The 24,751-nt window shown below is 31.2% G+C and overlaps 1 protein-coding gene across 4 annotated transcripts in view; it reads left to right on the top strand.

Moving 5' to 3' along the window:
• LOC135126941 (pituitary homeobox homolog Ptx1) overlaps positions 1 to 24,751 on the top strand; it is an 87,861-nt gene that overhangs the window by 5,040 nt on the left and 58,070 nt on the right. For 3 of the 4 annotated variants that reach the window (XM_064053183.1, XM_064053185.1, XM_064053181.1), the window contains exon 2: positions 4,004 to 4,402. In XM_064053183.1, the coding sequence (XP_063909253.1) occupies positions 4,120 to 4,402 (283 nt within the window). In that variant the 5' untranslated portion in view covers positions 4,004 to 4,119. The remainder of the gene's footprint in view (positions 1 to 4,003; positions 4,403 to 24,751) is intronic. The other variant, XM_064053184.1, reaches the window with a different exon arrangement.

Genomic DNA, 24,751 nt, shown 5'->3' with positions numbered 1-24,751 from the left:
CGGATCAAATCCCATAGTTCGGAATTTTTTTTCGAAATTTATGTTAGCGTGTACTTATTAAAAATCTTATGACCACCGTTATGCATTTATTTAAATTTCTTTAATGAGTTTTCACGCTTTGTTTCTAAAAGAAACAATAATTTATTAATCTTGATAAAAAAAAATAAAGCGAGCAATTTATTTTGCTACACAAAAAATTGAATAATATGACTATTTTAATAAAAATTTTCCATAACGTGTATTGACTCATTGCCATTGAGAACTTGGAAAAAAAAGATATCTCTATTAAAAAAAATATTGTTGACGTCATAATTTTATCAGCATTATCCTTAAGTGTTCATAGTGCTCATTTTTGTGGGCTTTTATTGATTATAAACACGTTGTATCTACTTAATGGCGCTTTGTGCAGTAAGTGTTTTAAATTGCGTTTTTTAATGCCAAAAACCAGTAGAGAGGAATACCTACTGATTAGTTTCTATATCTCAAAATTACTATTTTATAGTAAATTTAATTTTTTGTTTGTTTTCATTTTCATTATTAGGTACCTTTACTTTATTCTACATTAGATACGCTAAGTATTAATTTCTGATTTCGAGGATTTTGTTAATTACGACGCCTGACAAATTCACTCGATACTGCAGCTGATATTGTATTGAAACAAAAACACTGCAAAATTGTCTAGAACTGCATGTCTCTTATAATTTGTGGTTTCGTTTCCTGCTATCAATCAGGAGACAATTTTTGTTTGTTTTTTTTTTTCGAAAAATTTTGTTAGTATTTTTGTTTTTCGAAAATGATACTATTTCATTCATCGGCTCGTTTTCCTTTTGTTAATTCTAACACTAATAGTTTTCGTTCACAAAACATTTTAATCCGTGAAAATTAAATACATTTATCTAATTATTATTGATATATTTTCAGTAATCAGTGGAATATCAATGTTGTGTACCAAATCCTCAAATTATTGAACCAGAGATAAAGAAACATGAAATATATCAAACAGAATTTTGTTGTGACGTCATTAATTTTTTTGGAGAGGATAAACGCAGAAATTCTAGTCAGTGTTTCACCATTTTAGTATTAAATTTAAGAAACCTACACTTAAATGTCAAAGTAATGGCTTCGTTTATTTTGAAGGTCGTGTACCTACTTAAAAAATCAGGAAGACACAAACAATCCAGCCGAAGCGGGAAACCTGCATTATTGTATTGTAGCAGCAATGAAACCTTCAGTTTGGTCAAAATTAATTTCGCCCTTAGACTTCGCAAAAAACTTGAAAGACAAAATATTCCCAAAACGTTTTGAAAAACAATAAATCTCGAGGTTAAGCCGTGGTCCAAGCTGTAAAATCTTCCGGATATGCATACAGCAACCGATAAGTCCACGGATCCGGTTCGATCAGTCCGAGCGATCGCAAAGCTCCGGACTTAGGCTAACCCATCGACTTAAGTCGCTCCGACTCCGGTTAATAACAAGCATATTTCAGCGACCTTCTCCGGCGGTCAATTACGGCCGCTAATGACGAAATAAATACCGTCAAGTGATTGGAGCTTGTCGTTGTATCAAATTAGTGGGGTGGCGGCGAGAGAGGGGATGAAAAGCACGGGCTTAGTAGCCGCAAAGCTCTCAGACCGATGCCGACTCCGTCGCGACGCTCACTTGATCCGGTCTAAACCTGGCCAAAGCTGTTTTTAAGCTCCGTACCTTTTTTCATGGACTTAACCGACTTTTGGTCTTTGTTCACGTCGCACCTGGATTTACTTACGATCTTTTAAGTGATCCCGGCACTGAGTGATTTTGTAACTGATTTGTGCATCTTTAGCGGGATTTGCGGGTATTAATTTCAGGCTTTTTTGCGGGGAAGTGGCTCAGGTTGGAGGAGGCGCTAAAAACGTTTCGCACGTTTTACTCAGTTCCGGTTAAGGTAATGTTGATATTTTCTAAAGCCTGTTTTTTTCAAGTCGCGAAAACTATCACCGACGTGGTTCGGGCCGGGTGAGGATTAATCTGTCGTTAGTAGGGCGCTTCTGAATTTACAAGTCTCAAGTTTTATGGATATTTACCATGAGCTAAAGTTAAGGAGATTTTAGTGTGCATGTCTTAAGAACAAGTCATCGTAAAACAATTTATCAAGAAACAGTGTCTCTGTCTCTCTGTTGTTTATTATTCGAAATAATATTTCATTTAAAACAAAAATGGATTTTAACAATGTTCGTGTCAGCTGTTCCATAGCCTTGTTCTCGTCTGTCCGAAAAAAATTAATAATTATTGTGGTCGAGTAGAGTCATTTTCTGTATACTTATTCCTATTCAATATATTATAAAATAAAAATTTCCGATAAATATACCTAACACTCAAATATCAAATACTTATTTCATGTTTCTTTAATGACCTGTTTTGCGCCTGCGCAATCAGGCTCACTTTTCTAAAAATTATATTTTTAATTTATGTTAAATTTATGTTTTGGGGGATCACTTCTTCTACTGATACATCCAGTTGTAAAAATTGGAATGAATTTCACAGTTTATATAGACATTTTTACATTTATTATAACCTCCTGTAACTTGGGCCAAATCCACTGTAGACAGCCTCGGAAAGGACCTAACAATAAAACATTTTATAAACTATCCTGTCATCAATACAGAATCAGATAATTAAGTAGTTGGATAGAAGCATGTTATAAAAAAAATATCGCATATTGAACGCGATAATAATTTATTTGTATTTTTTGAAATGACAGTTATTTGTATGGGATGAATAATAACAAAATTCAAAAATTTGTGGTCTCCATTTTTGAGATGAACAGGAAAATTTGAGAATCAAACATTTTTGGGATGACGTCACCGACGAAAGACTAATTTCATGTTTTTTCGACGTTTCATGATCCCCTGAATATGAAAAAACAGATTTTCCGTTTGTCTGTCACCCGTCTGTAGTCTGCTAGAGATTTTATTACACAGATAATCTCCGAAACTATTGAAATTATTGTTATTAAATTGTATATATTTTAGCAGATTTTAGCAATATTATGTATATGGTAAAACACTAGCCAAAACTTGTTTAATCATCTCCGCCAAAAATTTGGTGACGTCATCCCAAAACTTTGAGTTGTAATTTTTGTAATTAAATTTAGACATAAACGTTTTAAGGTTATCGTAAACATACTAAATTGTTAATGAAAATTTATCCGTTTATCCCTCCTAAAAACTTGATGACGTCATCTCAAAATTTTGCGGGATAAATCCTGTTTAAAATATGCAAAATATTACAAGTCGTTTAACAATGGATTCATATTTTTTAGAATTGTATATACACAAAAAAATATTAATGAAGCACCTGTCCAAATTGATAGGTCTCTTGACATACGAGTGTCAGTAAATTAAGACGAAAAGATTATTTTCATTTACTGTTCTAAAAGAGTACTTTACCTTGAATTTGAAAACAAAAATCTGGCAGACGAATCATTAACTGACCTCAAATTGTTTTCCACTAAGTTTGATCGGGTTCTAAATTTTTTTTTTTAATTTATAAAAATGTATCAAATAAACATCTCTGAATTAATATTTGGGTCAACCCATAAATCTAGGCTTTTTATATCTATCCTTTAAAGTACTATAACTACTTAGATAATTCATCAAGGAATGATAAGAAATTATTTAAATAAAAATAACATGAAATAAGTGGGCAGGATGCAGCTTTGTTTCACTGCCCCTCCTAATCACATTTTTTATTTGTCATAACTCTTAATTATAAGATGTGCTTCACGTTGTAAAACTGTACTAATTTTGTTTATGTTTCATTAAATTTTAGTTCAATTTAAATGAATCGAAAATGTTTAAACATCAAAGCAGCTTACAATTTTTAACATTGTATCACTCTGCTGCATTCACTCTAAACTCGAAGCAACCATTTTCTTTCACTGTCAAACCTATTTCCAAAAAACACAAAGAAAAAATAAACGTAATCTCGCTCGAATCTAATCAAATTCCTCCTCTTCTTTTAGGTGTTCTGCACACATCAAAAGTGATGTTATCGACCTGGACGCCGTAAAGTAAAACCTAGAAAAAATAATTTTATCGCGCGCGCGTGCATTCCAACTTAAATCCTGTAATAATTCAAATGGAACGGATGGAATCGCTGTCTGATCCAGCATTGTGCCTCCAAGACCTGGTGACGGGAGTAACAACATCGTCTGCAAATTCGGACATTCATGGAGTTCATCATCTACATGACTCCGTTAGTTCAGCAGTGTCTGTTAGTTCAGCAATTACCGGAATTATGAGCGGAGCTTCGGCTTCGGTCTTGGGACATCACGTGACGTCCCATGAACCGCCGCACCACCATGGAGTCGTGCCCCACACGCCGTCCCTGCATCACGAGCCTCTGGAAAAACTAAAACGTGGTGAGTCGAACTAGTTTATGTAAAGGTGGAACCAGTGGCGGAGGTGCAAAAAGGTCCACCGAATAATAATAAACACACATTTGTTCAAAAATTCAAAAATGTACAAAAATAACTTTAAATCTACGATATTATAGACAAAGTATGAAAAAAATGGCACTTTGCCAAATTTGCAAAAACGGATTATAATCAATCACCTTTCATCATCATCCTAATTAGTGCATATTCTTAAGAATTTTGTTATCATATTACTAATATCGATTTGCAGATTGCATGTATTCTAGACTTTACTAATAACATATAATCTTCGGATCTTATCATTATGTCTACAAAAAACAGAATAAAATGGGTGACGTTTTCGTTGTCTAGGAATCGGCTCTTTTGCCGCACGTCAAAATGTGGAAGTGAGAATAGAATCTTTACCTATTTTATCTCAACTATTTGTGTATTAGCAAATTTGATAATTACAATTTGTTTTCTAATAATACAATGGTGACTATAAATGCCGTTATTCAAAGATAAATTATATGTAAGGTGTACCAAACCATAAAAATCTTAATCAAGAGGGCTATTAAATAACATTAGATTCGTATTTTTTCGCCTAACTAGAAACTTCATTGGATGAAAGATATAGATATAGAGAGAGAGCAAGTTTTGTAAATAACTTCTATTACTTAAGGGAATAAAAACTACACCCAGTATTTTGGATTTTATTTCACGAGCAATAAGTAACTCTCTTAAGATATTAACATTCAAAATTAATTGGTTAATTATATAGGAGTAATTAATACGTAGGGTGTCTCAGATTAAATTCCAAGGACTAATATACAATACTGACATTATGGGAAAGCTATTGGTTTTAGCTTGAAGGGGGAAGCGTCGGCGTAGTGACACAAACTCATGTTTTTTAAATTACAGCTTCTATATATTTTTCAACGGATTTTGACATATTAATATTACTTTCCGAACGTAAGTTAAGGAAGTATAGTAATCGAGTCCATCCGTCGAATTGCCATTTTTATATTTTCTGGACGTGTCATGACCTCTAGAGTACGAAAAGTGGTCTGCCGTTTCCGTCTGTCTGTATCCATTTTTATTAGACACATAATCTCCGAAACTACCGAACCGATTGTTGTCAAATTTTGTACGTATATTATAAATATCATGTAGGTGGTTAAACGCTAACTAAAATTTGGCTAACTATCCCCACCATCAATGGAATGGCGTTATCTCCAAAATTTATGATAGTATTTTTTTTATTTTATAAAACTCCTGCACTTATGGTGTCGAATTTTCACTTTAGACATCCAGATTTTCCGAAAAAAATTCAAACCTGTATAACAATATTTTGCAATTTAACTTTGAAACTGCAAAACCGAATGCTTTGAAATCTTGTAAATATGTTAAGGTTATCGTAATCTGGTAAATCGTTAAGTAAAATTTATTCGTTTATCCCCTCCCAAAAAATTGATGACGTCATCTCAAAATTTCGTCGAATAAATCCTCTGAAATATGCAAAATATTATAACTAGATTCTTGTGGTTTATCAACGCACTCATAGTTTTTAGAATAACTTATACCGAGTGACTCAAAAAATTAATGAAAGAATCAATTTATTTTATTGACTAAATCAGGAACTGTAAAACCGAATGCTTTGAAATCTTGCAGACGTTTTAAACTTATCGTAAGCATGGTAAATTTTTAATTAAAATGTATGTGTTTTTCCCATACAAAATATGATAAGTCTACACTTGTGGTTTATCATTGCATTAAAAGTTTTTAAATTTCTTATACAAGGTCACTCATAAAAATAATGGATGAGTCAATTTATTTTACTGAAAACGGGAACGGCTTACTCCATTTTTTCGAAAATTTGGAAATACAATACTGTTAACTAACTTCTTTACATTTATTTTAACGTTACATACATATATCTTTATTTTAACTTATAAGGATTCTCATAAAAAAAATACAATTCGCATAACCAAATTTTACAATTTTTGTAAAAAGTTGAGTTTGAGAGTACTTCAGGAGCGAGGGAAGTTCTATCGAAATAACCTTCGACCAATTTTTTAATTACGATTACAATGAAAATAATACTTAGGTGTTTATTTAATTTTAATTCGATAAAAAATAAAACTTATAAATATACAAAAATTAAAGTCGGGTGAAATATTGTTCTAGAACCAGTTTATTTTATGAAAAAATGATCTAGGTATTTTCCTCGCCCCTGAAATGCAGGCGAACAAATACAGATTCTTCCCTATAAGTTAAAAAAGATAGGTTTGGAGTGTTAAAGTACAGGTAAAGAAGCATGCTATGTGTATATTTCAAGTGAGTTTGAGACTGCTTCATTAATTATTTTTTTGGGTGACCTGTATAAGTAATTCTAAAAATTCTGCATTTGACGCCATAGGTATATGCAAAGTCCTAATTAAGCTATCTTCTTCAAGCTAAAAATAATAACGTTTACAGAATTTCAATATGTCTATATATGTTTTGACCACTGTTTTCAGTTTAGAAAACTGTATAAGGCAATAAAAATACAATAAAAGACAACCACTGATTTGTGAAGATTTGCCTATGACAGAATTTTCGTCTTGATAGATTGCCGTTAATTTGAAAGTTTGAGTCGAAAATGCAACAATCATAGACACATTTTCAAAAATCCATGATGTTTTTGATCGTATTTTTTATTGCCCTCTCGATATATATAGACACCAATAATACAAATAAAGAACATAACTTTAAGTTAAATTTAGAGATTATGTAATTAATCCTTAAGACGTTTAAACGTTTAAAATTTCTTGTACCAAATTATTCTTCTGTGCCACAAGTATTAACACTATACTTTTAGCATGAAGCAGCAAAAAACTTAGTGATTCACAACAGAGTATGATTTTAATTAATTTAGGTACATTAGACAGTCAAAAATATAAAAACATGCACAACTTTTGAATTGTAGCTAAAATTTTTGCATATTTTTAAATACTTCCATAATTGATATTTTAAAAAGTCGAACACTGTGCTTTCATTCCGTGTTCAGTCGCTACGTAACGACTTTTCAAAATGTAGAGAGGACCTTAGTGGGAGAGAAAATATCGATAAAAATATCAGTTTAAAGGACCAATAAATTTCGCAACATTATCTTCAATTTTCTCTGTCTCATACAAATTTATGGATTCTAATTATCGATAAATAATTTATCAATTACCCATAAGATTAAATTTTATCGAGTAATAAATTTTATAGCCAACAGAAGCGGTGATATTTTTCTTTAGTGCTAAGTGCATATCATAAAAAGTTGATGTATGAGTATGTACCAACTTGTTCATGCTTACAATGTATATCATCTAATAAAAATGATTTAATGTTTAAAAGATGTAAGAACAAAATACACAATTTTTACATTACTAGTTACCAGCGCATTTTATGTTACGTAATAAAGATAAGTCCAAGAATTTATGATATTAGCAGAGTTTTTGACTGAAAATGAATATCTTCCTAAATTTCAAGAAATAGTATCACAATGACGTGGCACTTACGAAAAACTAACTATGTACACCATCTTTCAAAAGAGTTTAACTTATAGACTTATTTTATGGATAGGTGGTTAGCATGGCTTCAGGTTCTCGTTCATTTGGTCGTTTATTACTCAATGATGCAGTTCTTAGAGTTTTTCCGACACATTTCTTCCCGACTCCGTGGAAATTGCCCTACATCATCTCTATCTTTACATAATTTTACGACATGACATTTGAGCTGATTGCAACTTCAGAATGCATATTGATTTAAAAGGAAACTTCTCTCACCTTACATTTAAAAAGCGTTTCCTGAATTTGTTAGTACTTAAGTAAAGTCGTAAAGTTTAATATATTTAATTGATAATCTGTTTCTGACCGAACCACCCGCCACTCAAGGTGCATCAATACAAAAACAACAATCTATGAATGTTGGATATGTGTGATTCAGTCCTTAGCTATGCTTATTCCAAAACATACCGATTGAAATATTCGCTCATCTTATCACGATCGTAGGTGTGATAAAATGTTGCTTGTGATTGCGTTGTAAAGTTGCTGCACTCAATGACGGTTCAAAATCCTCTTATAAAATCTGTAATTCTCGACCATTTCGTTTAAAATAAATTCGATAGCAGCAACAAGGCGATGTTGCGCCGCCGTCGTTTGGCGACGGCCGCCTTTATAATTCGCATTAGGTGGCCATTACCTCGATACCCGGATCATCCGGTATTACCGGTAAGCCCGCAGTTAATGAATCAGACACCTTCGCCTCTTCATCTATTACATGTTTACCGATTCATTCGTTTAAAGTTAACTAAAGGGCGGCCAAAAGTGGGTTTTTGTTCTTTTTGCAACCTTGACCAACAGATGAGAGTATTAAGTCAAGTGTTTGAGTAATGTGTTTTGATTTGTTTCAAATAAGTAAAATAGATAATAATAGAGATAGTGTCAATTTAAATCCATTAAAAATCAGGAGACAGGAGATAAATGGTTTTTAATAGTTGTTTAGGTGTTACGCTTGTGAGAATTACTTACACCATTGGCTTATCAAGTAATAAGAAGATTATGGTAAAGCTGAGCGTACTCGTAATATCGAAATCAGAAAAGTTGTTTTCGTGTACTAGAATTTCTTTTTCGTATCATGTGACAGATTCTTGAAGTGGCTACATTTTTGGTCTTTTTTTATTAATTGTTGATGGGAATTTAATTCCACCTATTATTCTTGAAACACTTGTGACTTCCTCTGACGTCAGACACAAGTGCTGATTATTTTTATCTTTCAATATGAAATAACAAAGAAATTAAAAATTTCGGGTTTAGGGTGTGCAAAAATCCTTTGTTAACCTTGACACTATATTGTTTTGGTAAACATCTGATAAATTGATACCTAATTAGGAAAAAATGTGAAAGCATTTTCCACTCTAGATCTCTGCATGAAATAATTCCCAAAAATATATCACGTGACATATTTACTATGCAAATATTCAAGATTAGCATGTTCTACAACTACCATGAGCTGTAAATTTTATCAGTTTGCATATAGGTGTTACTAACGTTATCTTAATGCATTTTATCTAAGCTAAGCTTGTATCGAAAATATTAAAATGTTATTGAGTTAAAGTCAATATATTGAAGAGATTTTTCGTGTTGAGGGCTGAAAACTGGGCCACAAATCTGAACTTCAGTTATAAATTCAGTCTATAACTTTTAAACAACAACAACCTGTTACCAAGAATTTGACTTAAATTTAATTTTTGTGTACAAGGTATTAGTTTTTACTTTTCTTTAACTAATGATGTTGAAACATAAGAGCTATAAAACTGGATAGCTAGTAAAATAATTATGTTAAAAAATAGATCTATGATAGTAATTTTAATGCAAATTAACAAACGCCACATTTGCTGTTAATTAATCTTGTAGATAATGTTTCAGTCTTCAGTAGGTAAGCATTTACTTTATTAAATAATAAAATGTGGTAATATGATGTATTACTTATGTATTTAGCAGACTTCAAGTAGATATATTTCCGCTTCTTTAAGAAATTATAAAATTTAATTTTGCGATTTTCATTTTGTGAAAATCTCTATGAAATAAGAACCAGATGCACAATTAAGAACCCTTCACCCCAAATTCCAAGGGTGTGTGGTCTGTACAAGTGTGGACAATATGAAATAATTTTAAAAAGTATATAACCAAAGGAAAAAGATGTAGATATTTTCAATTTCCAAGTGCATGCTTAACTTTGACACTTTGACTCTTTATGTTTATTGTTTATACTTTGAAAGAATTCAAATTTTAGCACGTTCAAACTACAAGCAGCAGTGATTAAAAGAAAATGAAATTCGATTAATTTTGTCTCATCAACTCAGAGGATTAATTAATTAACCACACTCAGTTTTTTTCCCAAAAACACTCATAAATTTGAAGAACCTTTATTCGTAAACAATGAGATGACGGACAAATTTTGGTTAACGATTTACCATACAATTTAAATTGCAAAATGTATAATTTTATTTTATTTTTTTTTAATCTGGATGTCTAAGGTAAAAACTTGGCTTCATAAATCACGTGTATAGGAGTATCTTATTATATAAAATTTAAACAATATTTATTAATGTAAATTTTGGAGGTTATGTCATCCTGTTCTTGATGTCGATGATTAGCCAAATTTAGGTTTGCGATTTACTGTCTACACGATATTCCTAATGTATATACAGAATTTGACAACAATAGGTCCAGTAGTTTAGGAGATTATCTGTCTAATAAAAATCTAGGCAGATGGACAGGAAACGGGAGACCTAGTTTTTCGTACTTTAGGGGTTATGAAACGTCGAAAAACACAAAAGTAGCCAATCGTCCAATGGACTCGATGGCACTACTAAAAAAGCCACTGCAGAGATATCGAAAAACTTAATATTTTTATTTTGGGAATTAAAGAATAATGTGATTATAAAAATATTACACACACAAACAGTTTTCATTTCGAACTTTTAAAAATTTTGCATGATATTTACATATATGCTTTTTTATTGAAATGAAACCTATATTTTCAAAAGTTGCCAAATTTCTTATTGAGCATAATTTTGAAATTGGTGTAAAAAGTGAATTTGTATTTATATTTTATCTATATTCAAAATACTGGTGAGTATTTGAAAATCACGCCTTGTTGAAAACAATATACCTAGCTACTGCATATTTTCAGTTAAGGTCCAGTCAACAACCCATTATAAAACATCACCCTACAATAAAATAGAAAAAGACTATTTATTAATGAATAAATTCGATTAAATTAAAAGTAATTTGTTTTTTCAGATGATTATTTTGAATATTAATATTTTACGTCGCCCAAAAATTTCTACTGGTCGTTGTTTAAATTAATTCGGTTTTAGAGAATCTGTATGTTCGTTTTAAAACTCATTGCTATTAAAAGAATGATTTTTTGGAGAATTATTCCTAAAAGTTGTAATAACTTTTGAAAACTACATTCTCTTTAATTCACCTTTTTTGTAGCGAATTTATTAGAATACAATTTCTTCAATATTTTGGTATTTTACGAAGAAATCACTAACTTTTTAGACGAGTTCAAATCGTAAAAGAAAAAGTGCTGCCTGTTGAAATTAGATGAGCCGTTTCTGGGACATATAAACAACAAAACAAAACCGTCTTTACATGAAATTTTGAAAGTTGTGAATATAATTTTCAGTTATAACTAATACCTATTTATTTAATAATGTTTTCAAGTATATTTTCAACGTTCTAGAAAAGAAAGTGAAGAAATAGATTTTATAAACGTTATCTGCCTCTAAATCAACGTTAATGTCGTACTAAACAAAATTTCGAAAAAATCTTTTATTCTGTTTTAGCATCATAATCTAGTGCGGGCATAAATTGGCCTTTATGGCACAAATCAGTCAAAAATTGCTAAGCAACGATTGATTATTCCTTTACATTAATTAATTATTCAAACAAGCTTCGGTATTCAACATTTTTATTAAAGTTGGGAATATAACATTTCATCAAGTCGACCTCAAATTCTTCTAAAATTTCTTTTGAATCAACGTTTTCCGCTTTTTGAGTTTACATTTTCAAAGTAGAATTATTTAACAAATAAACAACGTGGTATCCATAACAACATCAAAATAATAGCCAGCTATGTATTAAAGTTCTGAAATTAAGATAGAATAAAACGTTGTATGTACCACGGGCATAATTGTCGATTGTGGCCCTCGAGAAATTAAAAGCCCTCCTTCGTCGGGCTTTAAACAAATGTGTAAAATTTGATGGTTTTAGAGCAACTAAGATACATACGGTGTCAATTCGAAAATACAATTAAACAACAGGTAAAAAACATGTTAGGTGTACATTTAACAGATATGACACAGTCTAATTTTTGACGGGGTAAACACAGATTTGGTGATTTATTCTTAATAGTTTCAAAATCCATCTGTACTTTCAGAGATTATTTTCTATTAAAATGCTAACACACAAACGACAGACAGGGGAAACCAAAAATCTACAATTTCGTATTCCACATGTAGCCTCAAAACAATATTTTATTAGTGATAAATAGTAAACAGTTTCAAAGTTTCAATACCTCTTTTAGATTTGATACAGGCAGTAAAAGAAGCATTAATTTATATTTAGGTCCTTTTATTTGTATTCTCTTACACAATTAGCTAATTCCACATCTGTACTTAAGTTGTGCATTTTTTGCTCCTCCACTGTTCCTAAACTCTCTCCATTAGTTTAAACTATACCTTCCCCTGATTTAGCGCTTCCCCCGCACGACATTTTACACGAACCACTCCCAACCAAATTACTAATTACCTCTAAGGGAATATAAAGTGACGGTACAAAAGACATCGCTCGCTTCTTGCAGACTACAGAGACGCACATACACATCTCCGTCTTTTTCTACTCTGTTCCACCTTCCGCCGTCGAAAGAGAGACAAAATCGCCGAATTTCGCCTCTAAAGTGAGCAACCCTTGCTTTATCGCGGGATGGTAATACCATTCCGAATTCACTCGCATATGGCCGGGTTAGCCAGGATAATCCTCACTTCCTTATCCCTGGAGAGGTCCTTTTGTAGTCACAAGTAAACTCGTTTTTAATGGAACTGGGCTAAGTAATTTATTTGTTTGGCCAACATTCGGACGCGATAACGGCCTACGAAAGAGGGTTAATAAAAATTGAACTTTAGTTAATAGGGGATTAATTCGAGCAGCTTCCCTATAAAGTCACATTCACCCCTTGGGATTGTTCTATTCAGATGTATCGACAGATGTGACTTATTTAGTTGTAGTCAAAGAAGAAAGGGTTAGGTGGAGGAAGTATTTGGGTTTATGGGGGCTAAATTGCTGCTGTTTGTTTGTGGTGGGTGTTAATGAACACATATACAACAGTTTCACGTGTTACGAGAAATAACAGGTTAATTTAAGGTTTCTTTTTATTTAATTAGTGAAGGGTAGTAGTACCCAGTGTTACGATAAATTAGTTCTGTTAAATTAAAAGTACTTGTCATTTTAGCTTAACTATAGGTTACTATCAAAATAGTGGATTACATAAGCTTAAACATTCAGGTGAAAATTTATAGAGTAGTTTTCTAATAAAAACTAAGGACACATTTTCAAGTTGCATATTTTGTGCCTATCTAGCGAGAAAGCAGTAAAAATATGATTAAAAATAACCATGGATTTTTGAAAATTTGTCTTTGATAGAACTTTCATTTTGTCAGGTTACCGTCCATTTGAAAGTTTGAATTGACAATGCAACAATCAAAGGCAAACTTTCAAAAATCCATGGCTACCTCTCATCGTATTTTTTTTGCTCTCTCGGTATTAATATAAGTACATGTGTTCATAATACAGTGAGAGTTTTTTTTATTTTAAGTTGGACTTTTATTTTCTTGTTTACAATTAAATTTTTTTTCTTTATTGAACGTTGCTAATAGAGTTTGTAAAAATATTTTCAAGACCAACTAATTTTAAAAAATACAACTTTCATAATCAGTATAATAATAAAAAATTAAAATTGTCAAAATTCGTCAAAACTAGAAAAATATGCAAAATAATCTAAAAAAAATTAATTAACATAAATCGCTTTCTACAAATTGCATTGCAGCTATTTGACACTTTATTTGACAGTTATTTGGCCGTAACTGTCAAAATTAAACAAAGAACGCGTTGGTATTGGTATTATAATATATTATTTTAAAAATAAATTCCATAGCCTACTAGACACTAGATGACTTTTTTCTCGATCATCTGGTACTACTGCCACAACTGGCACTCCACATAATTGTCAGCTGATAGGTCTGTCACCTATCAGTGTCAAAAATGAAAGACGTTCAGCTCAGTTCTAACCAGTTGCGGACGAAAAATGTTTTGTACTCTCAAAACTCATTAAGAAAAAGTGACTAATTAAAAATGTTGCTGACTTTGGTTTTCGTCAAATTAAAGACCGGAGTACATTTAATTTTCGATCGCGGTATTTCAGAAGTAAAATTGCCCAGATTTCTAAAGGCACTACAATCTGTTTAATATTAGAAAATGCGTAGATAATGGTTTTTTTCTTCTGTTTTGTGTTAACTGTGTCACGTTATAGACAAATTGTTAAAAAAAAAACAAACAAGTATATTGTTGTATACTGTGCCAAAGTTTATTTAATAAACTGAAGAACTGATATACAGCGTGTTATTGAAAGGTATGTACAAAATTGGTCTCGAAGTATGGGTGCTAAAAGTAAAATAAGTTCAGGTAAATGTGTTCTCCTTTTAGAGATAAAAATTATTAAATTTTATGTCCAAATTCATTGTACGCCTCTGATAAAAAGGTCATCTTTCGTTTCTATAGCAACAAAAGTTTCGGTGATTTTTTATTATTGTTACACTTGCTAGGATTTACTAAAATAAATTAATTTTACCTATTTATCTTTCAGTAGCGGCTACAAAGGTTGGATAACGGTTAATTTTTCCCTTATAATTTTAATAATACAAAATAAGTTTTTCAAACTTCTTAGACTTGGCGAAAAATTGTCAATTTTGTTGTACGTACCTTTCAATAACACCCTGTATTTACTCGTAATTAATAAAATATACTGAGCATTAACAAGTAAGTAGAAGTAGAAAACAACAGCGGGGAGTACTTTTAAGTTTATTTTTGCATCCAGATCTTTAAATTTAGCCCTTCTATCCCATGTACATATTTAACTAATAAAATAGTTTTTGTTGGAGAACAAAACTTGTCATACTTCGTAGTACAATGAGTAATTTGACGTTTTTTCTACATTTCATTACTCCAAAGGTATGAAAAAGTAGGCTCCCTGTTTTCGTGTTTTGTTTGCTATTTTATTAGACAGATGTCTTCGAGACTACTGGAGTGATCGTAGTGAAATTTGTTTGATCATATATTTAGATTTTTGTAAAACAATTCAAAATTGTCAAACAAGAACCGAAATACAAACATGGTAAATCGCTAATCAAAATGTATCTGTTTATTTCCTCAAACATCAGCTTGATTATGTCAGTTCAAAATTTTACTATAGATAAATCCTATCTAAAATATAAGGGATATTATGAATGCACATGTGTGGTTGTCAGTGCATCCACATTTTTTAAAATTGCTTATACAGGACGTCTCAAAAAAACCCAGTAAATAAAAACGCCTTACCGCAAATTGATATACTAATTCAAGGGTACATATTAAGGGACATGGGTCAGTTGTGCGCCACGGTCAGAAAACTCTGCAAATGGCCCTAATCCCATCGGACAGTTGCGCGCAAACTACCTGAGAGGTTAGGGACAGTTGCACACAAGTGTCAGAAAAATTTGCATATAGTTTTAAGGATTGCCTGTCAACTACTATAGTTTACGTGGGTGTTAGTCACGTTAAAAAAGTATTCGGGGAAATAATATAACTTTCACACAATTACATATGCATTTATTAAATCATCAAATATGTATATACAGGATGATCAAAAAATGACTGATAGACTCGATGGTAAGTTGTTAAGAAGCCTCTGAAGAACTAAAAAAAAATGGCTTTGGTAATCAAGCAAATTATTATTAAATTAACAATAATTAAATATTTAATTGAATATTAGACATGCCGTACATTAAAACAGATCAAAATTACGAAGTAAATTCTTCAACTTCGAATTTTAATATTTTCAAAAGTTTGTTGTCGGAATTTTTTGAATAGTCTTTCGAGTTTTCAGAGGCTTTTCAACTACGTATCAGAGCTTATCCGTCATTTTTTGATCACTCTGTACAGCCGAAAATGTTTTTATTATTTTTAAATGTTTTATCAATAGGTTCATCAAAAGAAAATAGTTCGTTGAGAAAGTACCTACTTATTTTTTGGAAATATATAAGACACAGATGTGCTGATCTTTCTATTCCTGTTGCTAGATTTACTATGAACCCCACGAAACTAGAGTGTAGGAGGCTTTTCATCACCTAGATAAAAAATGTGAAAAATTCACTGTTAATTCTTTCTGAACAATTTTTACGTTTTTTGTTATTATAAAAGAAGAAAAAGATGGATACAAACATGATACTGCCAAAATTATTTTGAATAATCAAAATCCGATCGACTTCATGAACTCAATACTAAAATTATTAAAATATGCTCAAATATCTAAAAGAAAAATTAATTTTTGAACGCCTATGTCTTCCACATTTGGGCTCAAGGATATTTTGAATAATTTTTCTTTACACCATAAACAGTCCTTAGCAACGTGTGCGCCATTTTTAAATCACACTATGTTTGTTCATTATACTCAAATGTTGATGACGTTACCACAATTTTTTTTTGAGAAATACTCATTTGATATACATGGATATTGTAGTGGCTATCATCGAAAAATAAAATTTCTAAAATGAAGTTTTATAAATTGAATTTGATTCGATTTGATTTAGTGCTTCAGATGCGAGGGATGCTTCTAAATACATTAATATGATAATAATAATAAATGAATACCACATAGTCTCTATGTATCAAAATTGCGACTCAAGACAGATACACCATTAAGAATGATGGCATGTATTTTTTAATACTTACACTGTTGCCCATCTACATATTATTTTTAGTACAGTATGACTATCATTTTTTAATGAATTCCAGGGCTTGTAGTTTATTGGGAACATTTAAGTATTATTTTTTTTTGTTATACTTTTATTAATGTATCTTTACATGTACAAAAAATAAGTAAAAAAAAACTATTGATACTACAAGTCAAAGTGCCAAAAAAAAATCTGTATAGACAGGATTCGTTCGAACCCACACAGGGCAGAGCACAAAATCTAGAATCAACCAATTCCATACTACCACAAAGCATTTGATGCAGAATTAAGATTTAGGCCACATACACCAAGTGGAAAATATTGCACAAAAAAATTTCTAAAGTAACTATGATAAAAATTAAGGCGGAATCGTAAACCACGAGTACAGGCGTACATTATTTAATAAAATTTAGATATTGAATATAGAATTGTTGGTGGCGAAAATTAGACAAATTTGCTTAGCGTGCATGCATGATAGTTCCTATATTATATAAAATTTGACAAAAATTGGTTTCTATGGTAGTTTAATAGATTAAGTATTTAATAAAAATCGACACACGATAAGCGACAAACAGACGGAAACGCGAGACCTACTTTTTCGTATTCTAGGCATCAACAGACGTCGAGAAAACATAAAAGTGGCCATTCATCGGACGGACCCTACTGCAATATTCCAAAATAATGTCTGTTTTACTTGCTTTTATTAACAGTGTAACGTTTGTAATCTAAAAATTGACGAGATCATTTATTTTGGTAGCTAACACTTACAAAATCAAAATTATTAACACTAAACTATTTAAAGCCTTAGATTAGAGAATGTCAAAAGCTTATAAACATTAACCCATAAACTATTAAAGTAAACATCGCAAAACATGGTTTAGAAAAAATTATATATTCACTCTCACTAAACACCAAAGCGGTACTACATGCAGCTGAAAATGAAGCTACTAATATGCCACATTTTTATTTCCTAGTTCTTTCGCTATATACAAAAACATGTTACCTACTGTGTAAGACTGTATAATACTATCCTAGAATTCTGTAATCGATCCCCACCTTTTTAAATAAAATAGCACTTGCCATTTTATATAAAATGTTATAATATGTATTTCACACTAAATATTTTTAGATGGAACATAAGTATGGCATAATTGAACATGTTAACATTCTAGTGTAAAACCAAGAGAATAACATCAATATTAGTTATAGACAGAGAATTAGTTTACTCTGCAATTTAAAGTATGTAAAATTAACAAAAATTTACAAAATGCTTACACATTGCTTTGTGTTTTTTTTTACAGTATAAGTTTTGTTAAAATAAACATTTATTCATATAAAGTATACTTTTGAATTGTTGCGAAATTTATTGGCGATTATATTATATTTACATTATATAGATACTATTGAACATCACTACACATGGTTTTTATCGAGGTCATTCTAATAAACCAATAAGATAATCACAAACCAAATCTGAAACACTTGGTATATACTCCATGAATTTTGCTACTAGGATAAATCATTTATGACATAACGGTTTTAAGTTAGAGTAGAAAGCTTAGCGAAAGATCACATAAATCAGTAATAAGTAAGATCTACAGCTTGATAGTCATTTGTTCACTAATTCGAAAATTCGAATGTGTTGAATCATTTAAGGACTCACAGCTTTAATGTGTTAATGCTCACAATATGGCTAGTTCAGTAATTTTTGGTAATATAATTTTAACATATTATTTACACTCTACATATGTAATATTTTTGAGGTGTGTTGATTTTATGCTTTTAATTATTATTATAACAATGCCTTCAAATATAAAACAAGAAAAAATAAACTGCGTTCAGTTTGTAGCAAATTACAAAATTAGTCTTTATTTTTTTTAACGGTTGCATCGATTTATTTTCAATATAAGAATATAAGCTAATAATATAATAACAGTCAAAAACTTTGTGTTATATTTAACGTTACATACGCTGGATTTATATGTTAGTAAAAATTAAGGGACTTCGATCCATAAAAATTAAGCAACAATTTTATTTACCATTTTTTATCTATGTAGTATTATCTATAAATTAGATTTGTGCGAAATTCGTGGACCCCTGTGAAACTTAAATAGTTCATACCTAGCTCTTACATTATTAGGAAAATGCTTTTTTACTTTGACTTTTATTCAAAACTTTGAAGTTTGGTCCTTTGCCGAAACTGAATTCGTAATTACGAGAAGATGGCGGGTTTGGCGCCAGACCCTGATAAAACCATAACTGTGCAATAATAATCTTTTTCTACTCCCACATAGTAATCCATGAATTACGAACTGTCTAGCCTCATAGTAAAACCATAGTTACACCCACTGGCATGTAATGAATGAACAGGCACGTAATATATATATATTACGTGCCTGTTTGGGTAGTTTCCATAGCAACTATAAATATTTGCTTTCCTAAAAAAATTTCTTTTGAAAGTGATTCTTCATTATAGATCGTAGAAAAAGTATATGACACAACTCTGGTGGTAAGCTAATTACGAACTCATATTACATCACTCGCTCGCTACGCTCGCTCGTGTATAAACTTCGTTCGTAATTAGCTTCTTACCACCCTCGATATGTAATATACTATTATTGCACACTCTCATTATTTATCAATAAAAAGGTAGACGTCGTTTATTTCCAGCAATAAAACAGTTTAGGTAGACGTTTTATTAACGTGACAGCTTGTGTTTGCTATAATGTATATGATGCGTGACATTGAGTGTGGTGAAACCTGATACTTTTTCTTAGGGCGAACTAATCAGGAGCGACCATTTTTGCATAACAAATTGCCACACGAGATAAATTTGTGTTCGGAGTGTTTTTAGTAATCCCATGGATCTCGGAAATATCGCGTTTCATCTGCGTTTATATATGATGACACAAACAGATAAAGGGCGTTTGAATTTGGAAATAATATTTTAAAATCAATTCCGTGAATGGTGTTATTTCAACTTTTTGCTTGAAGTGGATAAAGCACAAACGTTGTTTAACAACGATTTAGAGAAAATCTTTCGAGGTTTCGCACAACAGTTGCAGCAAAAAAGTATATTAAACGTATTTTAAAATCACTGAAATATAAAATTCAAACAACCTTTTACTGTTTTTCTTAAATTTTATGTTTTGAAATTATAAATTTTCCACACTGTATACGTGATTTAATAAATTAAAAAAGAGATAAACCCTAAAAAATTATATAACTATTTTCTGAACTTTGTTGGGTACAAAGAATAAGATATTTCTGTCATAAGATAAAAATACTAATAATTGAAGTCATCAGAAAAAAAAAAACTACAATTAATACCTTGAAAAAATCTATAGCTAAGACATACGTATGGTGCATAACAAAAAAGTATTCAACAAAATCTGTGTTTGCCCTAAAAACGCTTCAAAATCTGGATGCATCCAAAAATGTAAAAATAAACAACCCACTACTTGTATAGAGCTCTCCTACAAAAGTCAACAAACGAGTGAAATTTACCTATTCGCGAAGTTAGCAGATGACAATGTTTTGAAGGCGTGACAAGAAATTTGCCAAGCATTAATTCCTCTTAGATTGAGCTTACAAGTGTAATACTTTGGATTAAAGGGATCATTAAAATTATGCTAGGGAATTATGGTATAAAACTTGATAGCGCATCGAAGATTATCCAGGATCAGTCTGTTTTAAGAAAGCGCCTTTGATTTATTTTTCTTTGTGTTTCTTTGCATTTTTGTCGCACTCGAATTTAGTGCCAGCTAATGGAATTTAAATTCGCGGCGTCGGTTTCCATCCCACTAAAAAAATAAAATGTTTGCTGAAAAATTCGAGATCGATGGATGAAGAAGTGCATGAGAATTTGAACAAGTGTCGATCTGCTCGTGTGCGGTTATGACAACGGCCCCCACCTCGCGGTAGATTAGCGAATTATTCCAACTCGCTGACGCTATTATAACCGCCTTCCCCTAGCTACAGACAAACGGATCATTCGTCATCGGTTTTTCCTAGAGAAGTACGAGCAGGATTTGATTGATCGACGCCAGTTATAAAAGAGCCATCAGAGTATTGAATGTTTTGTGTGTAACACGCATGAATTAGCTGCCAAAAGGGCCCTCGGTTATCATCAATATGGTGGGCGAAATTAATGGTATTGTTTAGGTGAAGTCAATGGGTGAAGTAATGGGTGTGGTCGTCAACTTTTGACGACAGAAACAATTTTTGGTTCAACCTTAGCAATTAAAAATCAAAAACATATGTTTGGAATAAAAATTTTTATTGAAGTTACAAATTTTTTGTCATAAACCAAACACTTATCTTCTAATATATATTTTTACTGTACAACCTTCATATAAATATATCGGTGTAAAACGATCGAAATTCAAATCTAGTAAATATTTAAAAGTCACAAAAATATGACGCAATAAAGTTAAATTTTAAAGCACACTTTTATTACAAATACTTAATAAGGGAGCGAAAAACAAAATCTGAGGTATCTGCTATTCAAGAAGATTAATGTAAAATGATTTGTAAATCCTTTTACAACTTAAAAATGAACAACAGGAAAATGTAACCATCATATCTATGAAGTAAAATATTTTATCAATATTTTCGTCAGTATCTGTTAATAAACTTCTCACATAACACCTTCTAACTTCTGGTTCTAAGCGACGGATTAATCTTTAAAAGAAAACTTTGTAATTGGTAGAATACACTGTATTGCCACACCGTAAACTCTATCTTTCTCTCTTTGTTTATTTGTATATTAATATACTGTTTTTTTTCTGAGCTTACTTTCATTGCGTCCGTTTAACTTTTCTTTTAATTTCATATCAGCGTTTTTATTATTTCCTTGACTGGAAGTGTATTTTATTTTTAGGGTTATTAGGTTATTACAATATTTCTTATGTTTTACCTTTCCGTGCTACTTCCTACCTTATCCTATCCTATCCTAAGTGTAAATAAATAATAATTAATTAGCGATAATTATGAATGTTTATCACGCAGTGTTGGAAACAGTGGAAAAACCTATTCAATTTTTTACTGTTTATTGCTGTCCTAGAAGTAAATCCGCGTCACCACTGTTTGGTAAATAATTTATTACCGAAAAAATTAATCCAAAAGTTATTTAGACAGAACTTCCCTCGCCTCTAAAGTACAATCGAATAAATACAGCTTCTTCGAAAAATTATGAAATTTAATGAACCCTATAAGTTAAACTAAAATTATCTCTGTACTGTGAAGTCCAGGTAAAGAAACATGGAGTTAATAATAACATCCATTAGCTTCGGGCATGGGTCAGTTGCCCGCTTACGCGCTCCTAATCTCACTGGACAGTTGCTCGGAAGCTACCTGTGAGGTAAGGGACAGTTGCGCGCAGCGGTCAGAAAAATTTGGATATAATTTGAAGGGTTAATACCATAAACAGTTGTTGCCTGTCGTCAGAGTTGCCACTTGGCGGATCCCTTTAAACCCGGCTAATTTCGGACATTTTGTTAATAAAACAGCTAATACAAAGATTTTATCTCAATTTTATTCGATCATAATTCACCGTAAATTAATTTGTGTGGTGTAGTTGTTACTTTAAAATAAATAAATACCCGGAGAAATAATTTAACTTTCACACAATTCCGCACGTATTTATTAATATAATCAATAAAACAGTTTGGTGAGAAATTATTTTATTTTATAAGAAACACTTCTTGCAAATCTTTCACACAATTACACACGTATTTATTAATATAATAAATAAGTTTGTTGAGAAATTATTTTATTTTATAAGAAACATTTCTTGCAAATTGTTTTATTCTTGTACTGCTAGATTTAACATGAAATTAATGGAACTGTAATATAGAAGGCTTCTTATCAACTAAGTACCTGCAGGCAATGACAGCCTTTATAATCCCCTATTTGCGCCCAAGTGTGCTATGACCTTTTTGGGGATTAGACCTGCTGCATGTGTTAAACTAAACGCGGCGCGCAAGTGACCAACACGCTCAGTTCCTGCGCCGTAATATAACCAATAAGAAAAAATGTATTCTCAATACATGCTTAACCTCGTCTATTTATGTTTATATTTTGAAAGAATTCGACTACTAAGCACATACAGATAACCAGGATCAGCGGCAGCAGGTCAAAGTATGCATGCATGTATGTTAAAAGAAAATGCAATTTGATTGTTTTTGTAGATAGACAGAAACGGGAAATCTATTTTTTGGTACTCTGGGGATTATGAAACATTGAGAAAACATGAAAGTAGTCAGTTTCCCGTCAGACCAGTTATATTTTTTAATGAAAAAATCTACTTTGAATATTGTTTGTTCCACCGGCATTTAATACACCTAGATTTTTATTATAAAATATATTACTTATTACCAAAATTAGAGTCGTAGAAAGGTTAATACTGTACAACAAACACGGGATGCTAATTTATGCCTTGTTGTTTGGAACACTCCCCCTCAACTCATGTAGCAAAGTGATGATGCTCGTAAGATGAAGTTAAAAGAATCATGTTTAAAAATAGTATATTACATATCGAGGGTGGTAAGAAGCTAATTACGAACGAAGTTTATACACGAGCGAGCGTAGCGAGCGAGTGATGTAATATGAGTTCGTAATTAGCTTACCACCAGAGTTGTGTCATATACTTTTTCTACGATCTATAATGAAGAATCACTTTCAGAAGAAATTTTTTTGGGAAAGCAAATATTTATAGTTGCTATGGAAACTATTCAAACAGGCACGTAATATATATATATTACGTGCCTGTTCATTCATTACATGCCAGTGGGTGTAACTATGGTTTTACTATGAGGCTAGACAGTTCGTAATTCATGGATTACTATGTGGGAGTAGAAAAAATATATATATATATTCCACCCTGGGATAATATTTCTTAACAATACTTTGTTAGCGAAAAAATGTAATAGGTACGTAGGCCCAAAAATGGACAAAATAAAGAATAATCATAATAAATCTAAATATTCTTGTACTACATTTAAAATGAAGACAAAATAATTGCCCTCAATAGTACGAGGAGTATTTCTGTTTTATTGCTTCCACCTACCTACTAATCTCCAATAATATTTGATATGTAGTAGGCCATGGATGCTTAACCTAAAATTCAAATACGTCAAATGTCAAATTTCAAATTGAACTTGACGATTTGTCAGTAGTACCAACTTACGAACAAAGTGCATGGCCTACTATATATCAACATTAATTAATGAAAACTCTGTACTCACGAATGAATAAGTTTCCCAACAGGTAATTGTAAAGGGATTCAGCGGAATTATCGCCCTAAAGTCATTCCATTTGTGCAATAAATTGTATCTAGTAAATCATAATAGAATTTTATCATTATTTGAAAATTTTGAAACTAGTTGTTTACACTTATTATGTTAAAAATGATATTTTTCTCTGTAGAAAAATAATTGGGTAATTTTGATAAATTCTTTGTGACTTATTGTTTATGACTTGTTTTCTCACTCTGAATAAGTATTTCGTAATTTCGAAGATAATAATCAGACAAATATATTTATTTTTTCAAAACATAGATTTGATGCAATGCCTATTCCGTCTACGATTGTTTCGTATAAGTTATTTTTTATATTGATTTTCTTTTTTTAATAATAATAATAAGACTTTATTGCCCAACAAATTATTATCCAATGACAGGACAATATATTATAATATTTAATATAAGATACTAATACAATTAAGATACAATTCAAAGAAAAGAAAAATATTATACATAATTAAAGAAA

The sequence above is a fragment of the Zophobas morio genome, unplaced genomic scaffold, assembly GCF_036711695.1.
Source record: "Zophobas morio isolate AGI-343-1 ecotype UQ-CSIRO unplaced genomic scaffold, CSIRO_AGI_Zmor_V1 ptg000011l, whole genome shotgun sequence".
Lineage (NCBI taxonomy): Eukaryota > Metazoa > Arthropoda > Insecta > Coleoptera > Tenebrionidae > Zophobas > Zophobas morio.
Note: the sequence above shows the minus strand (reverse complement) of the source record. Positions and strands in the feature narration are given on the sequence as shown.